Here is an 8,178-nt window from a genome sequence, read left to right as displayed (position 1 = left end):
GCAAACCAATATTCAGGCTTTTAAATTATAGAAAAAAGAGAGACAGATGTAAACTCTACAGTCATCCTCACTGCCATGAGGTGCTTGCTCTCTTTGAGACACACAGGATCTGAGATCAGCTGGAAGAAGAGTAAATTCCTGTTTTCTCTCCACTCTGGGACATAAAAGTGGGTGGGTGGGAAACAAGAACAAATCCCCTTGTTCTTTCCCTCCCCACCCTTCCCTAGGACCACACATATGGTCAGATTTGCACATGTTCAGTGTGAGGAAGGTGTGACCTCACACCTCACCCCCACCAGCTCCTCACTCCAAGAGCTATGAGGCTGCAAAGCCCAGGGCAGGCCCATTGCCCAGTCTGCTTCTTGCCTGATCACGTACCAGGCCACCCCAGGGAACAGGGGAAGCCCACCCAAACCCTGGGCCCTGTGCCTCAAGAGCTGCATTTTTCAGAATTCCCCAGCCACTCCACACGGGTGCCACGATCCATTTCTCACCTAATGCTGGTGAATCTCCAGCCCCTCAAGGCCCGGCTTCTGAAAGTCACTTGGGCAGGCCTGCAAGGGGAAAAGTCAACCATGGTTTTCTGTCCTCACACACGAGTGGGGCAGTCCTGCTGATGCAAGGCCAGAGAAAACCCACAAAGTACAGAAAACCTGCGGAATTGGTTACTTGATGTCTTGGCATAAAGCAGCACTGTTCAAATTTAAGATGGTTCAAACCATTTCAGGATGAACCTGGTCAAATTTCAAAGACCTCCTATCTCTCACTTTTAGAAATACCTGTTAAGTTAAAAAAAAAAAAAAAAAAAAAACAAGCCGGGCATGGTAGTTCATGCCTGTAATCCCAGCACTTTGGGAGGTCAAGGCAGGCGGATCACTTGGGGCCAGGAATTTGAGACCAGCCTGGTCAACATGGCAAGACCCCGTCTCTTCTATAAATACAAAAATTAGCCAGGCATGGTGGTGGGCACCTGTAATCCCAGCTACTCGGGAGGCTGAGGCAGGAGAATCGCTTGACCCGGGAGGCGGAGGTTGCAGTGAGCCAAGATCGTGCCACTGCACTCCGGCCTGGGAGCAGAGGGAAACTCCCATCTCAAAAAATAACAATAATAATAATAATAATAATAATGGAAAAACCATTTGTGACTCTTAATTCTCTAGTTTTAAAAACCACTGAAAACAATGGCAGTCACAAAAGGACAAAAACTATAATTGCACTTAACAGGAGGTCCCTAGGGCTGTCAAACCAACAGACTGAGAAAGCAGAATGCTGGTTGCTAGGGCCAGGAGGCAAGGAGAAGGGGGAGTTAATGTTTCACAGGTACTGAGCTTAAATTTTGCAAGATGAAAGCAGTTCTGGAGCTGGGTGGGGTGAAGGTTGCACAACAAGGTGGTTATACTTAATGCCACAGAACAATACACTTTAAAATGGTTAAAAGGCTACATTTTATGTAAATCTTACAATTAAAAAGCAAAACTGCCAGCACAGTGGCTCACAGCTGTAATCCCAGCACTTTGGGAGGCCAAGGCAGGCGGGTTGCTTGAGCTCAGGAGTTCAAGACCAGCCTGGGCAACACGGCAAAACTTTGCCTCTACAAAAATAATTAATAATTTTTAAAAAATTAAAAACTTAGCCGGGCATGGTGGTACACACCTGTAGTCCCAGTTACTCGAGAGGCTGAGGTGGGAGGATTGCTTGAGCCCGGGAGATGGAAGTTGCAGTGGGCCATGATCACACCACTGCACTCTAGCCTGGGTGACAGAGCAAGATCCTTACTCCCAAAAAATAAATAAACAATAAAACAATGGCAGCCTGGCTGATATGTTACATTATAAACCACAGTTGCCAGCAGGCCACCTTGATTTTGACTACCTGGAGAGGAGTGGTCCAGGAGTCAGACCTCAGTTACTCACCGTCTGGAACACTGTCTGGGACAGGAAACTGGCTGTGACCTTGCTAATGTCACTGTTGCCTCCCATCTTACAAAGGATGTAGCCATACAGGTTTGCAACTTGGAGAGAGATCCCAGCAACCACGAGAGCCTGCACTCAGACAAAGAAAGCAAAGGTCACTGTCTTTTTTTTTTTTTTTTTTTTTTTGAGATGGAGTCTCGCTCTGTTGCCCAGGCTGGAGTGCAGTAGCATGATCTCGGCTCACTGCAAGCTCCGCTTCCTGGGTTCACGCCATTCTCCTGCCTCAGCCTCCCGAGTGGCTGGGACTACAGGCACCCACCACCACACCAGGCTAATTTTTTGTATTTTTTTTTTTTTTTTTAGTGAAGAAGGGGTTTCACCGTGTTAGCCAGGATGGTCTCGAACTCCTGACGCAGAGGTCACTTTCTAAGAGCATTTACAGAAATGCACCTCTCAAGCCAAGTAGAAGTGTTCTAGCCAGCACCTAAGAATAGTGACAGCCAACAATGACTGAGCATTTGCAAATACCCATGGACACCTCAGAATCATTACAATTGGAGAGGTTGCCACCATCATCATCCCATTTTACAAGGAAGAAACTGAGGCTCAGGAAGATGAAACCTGCCCAAGGTCACAGAACTGGAGCGTGGTCGAGCCGGGATCCAAATTCCAGAGCCCGCACTTTCATTAAATGACACTGTTGTTTTACTATCTACAAGTATTTTATTTTCTCTCTTTTTAAATTTTTTTTAAGATGGAGCCTCACTCTCTCACCCAGGCTGGAGTGCAGTGGCGCGATCTTGGCTCACTGCAACCTCTGCCTCCTGGATTCAAGCACTCCTGCCTCAGCCTCCCAAGTGACTGAGATTACAGGCGTGTGCCACTATGCCCGGCTAATTTTGGTATTTATAGTAGAGACAGAGTTTTGCCATGTTGGCCAGGCTGGTCTCAGGTGATTCACCTGCCCCCGCCTCCCAAACTGCTGGGATTACAGACGTGAGGTACCGCACCAGCCTGTGTGAGTCCATTTATATGAAATGCCCAGAATAGGCAAATCCATAGAAACAGAAAAATTAATAGGTGCCAGGGTTTGGAGGAACAGAAGCATAAGGAAGCAATGTTGAAAGGGTGCAAGGCTTCTTTTTCAGGTGATGAAAATTTCCTAACATTGATGGCGGTGTTGGCTGCACAACTCTATGACTGCACTAGAAGCCACTGAATTTCACACTTAGTATTTATTTATTTTATTTTTTGGAGACAGGGTCTCACTCTAGCGCCCAGGCTGGAGTGCAGTGGCACAGTCTTGGCTCACTGCAACCTCTGCCTCCTGGGCTCAAGCATACACACCACCATGACTGGCTAATTTTTGTATGTTTTGCAGAGATGGGGTTTTACTGTGTTGCCCAGGCTGGTCTTAAACTCCTGAGCTCAAGCAATCCTTCTGCCTTGGGCTCCCTAAGGCCTGGGATTACAGGCGTGAGCCACCACCCCAAGCCCCTAATTGTATACTTTAAATGGGTACATTGTATGCAATGTGTATTATATCTCAATAAACTTATTACAATTGTTCAATCAATAACGAATAACAACAGAAGCCTAGCAGTGCAAACACCGGTTTTGCAGAGACATCAAAGCAATGTGGAAGTCAAGGTATGGCCTTACCAGCCACTTCAGCTTCAAGGAAAATAAGGTGCCAAAAAAAAACACAACCCATATCATGGGGCAGATGATGAGGCCCAGCCAGAAGATTCGCGCTTCAGCTTCTGTGGCAGCAATGTTATTCGGGGAGACCTGTTTAAGGAAAGTAATTCAAATGTCAAAACAAGCAGAAATGGTTGCAAACGAACGAGCATGCTCGCATTTTCATTTATTTTAGTTTGCAGATGCTTTTGTTGTTGTGGGGTTTTTTGTTGTTGATGTTGTTTTATTTTTTGAGACGAAGTCTCATTGTGTCACCCAGGCTGGAGTGCAGTGGCATGATCTTGGTTCACTGGAACCTCCGCCTCCTGGGTTCGAGTGATTCTCCTGCCTCAGCCTCCCGAGTAGCTGGGATTACAGGTGGCTGCCACCACGCCCGGCTAATTTTTGTATTTTTAGTAGAGACAGGGTTTCACCATGTTGCCCAGGCTCGTCTCAAACTCCTGACCTCAAGTGATCCACCCACCTCCGCCTCCCAAAGTGCTGGGATTACAGGCGTGGGCCACCATGCCCAGTCTATTTTGCAGACACTTTTGCCACACCCATGTTTCACCAGGGCACCCACAGCAGTGGCTTTTGTGTAGCTGGAATCAGATATGCATAAAACTCCAAAGGAACCCACAGAAACTTTCTACGCCCATTATCCCCGCTCTGGTTAGTTCAGCTCGTCATGGAGAATACCTTCCTGGCTTCAAAGATCCAGTGGCTCTTCCCATCTTCATCTATCTGGTTCCACCATCGAAGGCCCACCAGGAGTCTTCCGGTTACATTCTGAAGACAACAGACAAATGACTCTGAGCAGGTCACAAGCAAAGAGGCGTATTCACTGTGTTGATAAATAAAAGTCCCCTGATTCATGTCAGACTTGTACTGGAAGCAGGAAGAAAAAAGGTGTTGAATTGTAGTAAATTCTCAGATGTCAAGGCTTCTAGTTTTCAACTAAGCTCACTTTAAAAAGTTACACACGGCTGGGCGCGGTGGCTCATGCCTGTAATCCCAGCACTTTGGGAAGCTGAGGTGGGAGGCTCATGAGGTCAGGAGATCAAGACCATCCTGGCTAACAAGGTGAAACCCTGTCTCTACTAAAAATGCAAAAAAATTAGCCGGGTGTAGTGGCGGGCGCCTGTAGTCCCAGCTACTCGGGAGGCTGAGGCAGGAGAATGGCTTGAACCTGGGAGGTGGAGCTTGCAGTGAGCCGAGATAGCGCCACTGCACTCCAGCCTGGCCGACAGAGCAAGACTCTATCTCAAAAAAAAAAAAAAAAAGTTACACACTCCCCCCACAAACATATATAATTTATATGTTCATATTATATATGTTTTAAATATATGTATTAATTCATATACAAGTGACATGGTTTGGCTGTCTCCCCACCCAAACCTCATCTTGAATTGTCGCTCCCATAATTCCCACGTGTTATGGGGGAGACCAGGTGGGAGATAATTGAATCATAGGGGCAGTTTCCCCTACACTGTTCTTGTGGTAGTGAATAAGTGCCGCAAGATCTGATGGTTTTTATAAGGGGAAACCCCTTTTGCTTGGCTTTCATTCTCTCGCTCTCTCTCTCTCTGTTTTTTTTTTTCTGAGACAGAGTTTGGCTCTTGTCACCCAAGCTGGAGTGCAGTGGCACAATCTTGGCTCACTGCAACCTCCACCTCCCAGGTTCAAATGATTCTCCTGCCTCAACCTCCCAAGTAGCTGGGATTACAGGGGCACACCACCACGCATGGCTAATTTTTGCATTTTTAGTAGAGACGGGGTTTCTCCATGTTGGCCAGGCAGGCTGGTCTCAAACTCCTGACTTCAGATGATCCTCCCACCTCGGCCTCCCAAAGTGCTGGGATTACAGGAGTGAGCCACCGCGCCCGGCTGGCTTCCATTCTCTCATCTGCCACCATGTAAGATTTGCTTTTCGCCTTCCACCATGACTGTGAGGCCTCCCCAGCCATGTGGAACTGTAAGTTCCTTAAACCTTTTTGTCTTCATAAATTACCTAGTCTTGGGTATGTCTTTATCAGCAGCGTGAAAACAGACTAATACAATAAGTTTTACAAAAAAATGCAAAGTCATATGGGGTTGTCACATGTGCAAGAATGACAATTGACATTTGACAAAAGCCATTTATTAAGCGCTAAACAATGCATTTTTCCTCTTAGCTTTTTTCTTTTTTTTCTTTTTTTTTTTTTTTTCTGAGACGGAGTTTCACTCTTGTTGCCCAAGCTGGAGTGTAATGGTGTAATCTCGGCTCAGTGCAACCTCCGCCTCCTGGGTTCAAGTGATTCTCCTGCCTCAGCCTCCCGAGTAGCTGGGATTACAGGCATGTGCCACCGCACCCGGCTAATTTTGTATTTGTAGTAGAGACAGGGTTTCTCCATTCCCCCTACTTTTAAGTGACACTGCTCAGCACTCTTAAGCATGTCTCAGGAGTCTAAACCAAAGTATCTCTTGATCCCACGTATATAGGGGACAAGCCTCATGTTTCGGGAGTGGTGACATCACAGGAAAGGGCCTCACCTTCACAGACCAGAAGTCCAGGGACAGGAGGAGCAGCACCGTGACAAAACAGCCCACAAAGCTCTTGCCGAACCAGTCGCAGCACACGTAGGTGACGATGGCACTCACTCGGAAAAACAGGTGGAAAAAGGTGGCCAAGGGGTGTCTAGGAAAGGACCCAGAAGGCGCCCTCACTCCAAGAGCCAAGCGGATGGTTACTGAATTCCCTTCACCATTTCAGACTTTGCTGGGGGCATTCACATGGCTCAATGGAATGTTCTCCCTGGTGCATATGAAGCAGAAACTCAGGCTGTAGCCCTGGGGATGCATTATTAGGTCAGCAGTCCCCAAACAGTCATGCTGACACTGTTTTTTTTCCTCCCCTTCGAAGAATCCAGTACTTTCCCGCCACTTGACTCCAAATATCACTCTCCCTCTTTGAAACATGGTCATCTTTGAAGTGAAATGTGACAGCAATCACTGCCTCCCCGCCCAGCAGAGATGACAGTCAGTTCCCCAAAGGTAAAGGTTGGGTTTTTCCGCCAGTCACTGAACTCCAAGCTCACATGCAGCCCATGGGGCAGGTGTCTCATGTCATCGGGGAATGTGTTCCTGGACAGAGCGAAACATGTGACCTGTGAGTGGCAGGCCTCACTCATCATAGTTGCTCAGTGGTGAGTGGCACGTGAATCCTGGCATTTAACCTAGGGGAAGGTGGTTCTTGTTCACTGTTCCTTTAGACACAAACCTGGCCAGAAAGAAGAGAGGGAGCCAAGGGGAACATGCTCATCTTATGTAAATTGCTTTTTTTTCTGTTTTTTTTCCTATTATTTTTATTTTTATTTATTTATTTTTTTGAGACGGAGTCTTGCTCTGTGGAATGCAGTGGCATGATCTCGGCTCACTGCAGCCTCCACCTCCTGGGTTCAAGCAGTTCTCCTGCCTCAGCCTCCCGAGTAGCTGAGATCACAGGCGCCCACCACCATGCCCAACTAATTTTCATATTTTGAGTAGAAATGGGATTTCAACATGTTGGCCAGGCTGGTCTCGAACTCCTGACCTCAGGTGATCCATCCGCTTCAGCTTCCCAAAGTGCTGGGATTACAGGCATAAGCAAGCACGCCTGGCCTTTTTTTTTTTTTTTTTTTTTTGAGACGGAGTCTCGCTCTGTCGCCCAGACTGGAGTGCAGTGGCCGGATCTCAGCTCACTGCAAGCTCCGCCTCCCGGGTTTACGCTATTCTCCTGCCTCAGCCTCCCGAGTAGCTGGGACTACAGGCGCCAGCCACCTCGCCCAGCTAGTTTTTTGTATTTTTTAGTAGAGACGGGGTTTCACCGTGTTAGCCAGGATGGTCTCGATCTCCTGACCTCGTGATCCGCCCGTCTCGGCCTCCCAAAGTGCTAGGATTACAGGCTTGAGCCACCGCGCCCGGCCTTTTTTTTTTTTTTTTTAATGTGAGTCTGATAGTCTGATATCGGCCACGTGCCACCTGTAATGCCAGCACTTTGGGAGGCCGAGGCGGGTGGATCACCTGAGGTCAGGAGTTCAAGACCAGCCTGGCCAACATCGTGAAACCCCATTTCTACTCAAAACACAAAAATTAGCTGGGCATGGTGGTGTCCGCCTGTAACCCTAGCTACTCGGGAGGCTGAGGCAGGAGAATCACTAGAACCTGGGGGCGGAGGTTGCACTGAGCCGACATTGCACCACTGCACTCCAGGCTGGGTAAGAAAGTTAGACTCCGTCTCAAAACAAGAAAAGAATGGTCACCAAGTTGTCTAGAGCAGGTGATGGCAGTGGGTGATGTGGGCCAGACTGAAGACACTTGTGGGTTTCTGTTTCTTTCTATAGTTTCCCAGTTTATATAGAGCACACAGGTAGAGAACGATACTCAACCATGATCAAGAAATCAACAGCACAAGCCCAGTTGTTATCAGAAAGGGGACCAGATCCAGACCCCAAGAGAGGGTTCTTGGATCTCACCCAGGAAAGAATTCAGGGCAAGTCCATTGAGTAAAGTGAAAGCAAGTTTGTTAGGAAAGTAAAGGAATAAAGAATGGCTAGTCCATAGATAG

At 47.6% G+C, this 8,178-nt stretch overlaps 1 protein-coding gene across 2 annotated transcripts in view; it reads right to left on the bottom strand.

The window, feature by feature from the left end:
• The window catches only part of TVP23A (trans-golgi network vesicle protein 23 homolog A), a 53,241-nt gene that overhangs the window by 3,078 nt on the left and 41,985 nt on the right, over window positions 1-8,178 (bottom strand). For both annotated transcript variants that reach the window (XM_025371296.1, XM_025371297.1), the window contains exons 3-7: window positions 6,126-6,270; window positions 4,293-4,382; window positions 3,576-3,704; window positions 1,914-2,042; window positions 495-554 (exon numbers count right to left, since the gene is read on the bottom strand). In XM_025371296.1, coding sequence (XP_025227081.1) covers window positions 495-554; window positions 1,914-2,042; window positions 3,576-3,704; window positions 4,293-4,382; window positions 6,126-6,270 — 553 coding nt within the window. The remainder of the gene's footprint in view (window positions 1-494; window positions 555-1,913; window positions 2,043-3,575; window positions 3,705-4,292; window positions 4,383-6,125; window positions 6,271-8,178) is intronic.

The sequence above is a fragment of the Theropithecus gelada genome, chromosome 20 (genome assembly GCF_003255815.1).
Source record: "Theropithecus gelada isolate Dixy chromosome 20, Tgel_1.0, whole genome shotgun sequence".
In the NCBI taxonomy this organism is placed as follows: domain Eukaryota; kingdom Metazoa; phylum Chordata; class Mammalia; order Primates; family Cercopithecidae; genus Theropithecus; species Theropithecus gelada.
The sequence above is the reverse complement of the archived record's forward strand: the minus strand, read 5'-3'. Positions and strand labels throughout refer to the sequence as shown.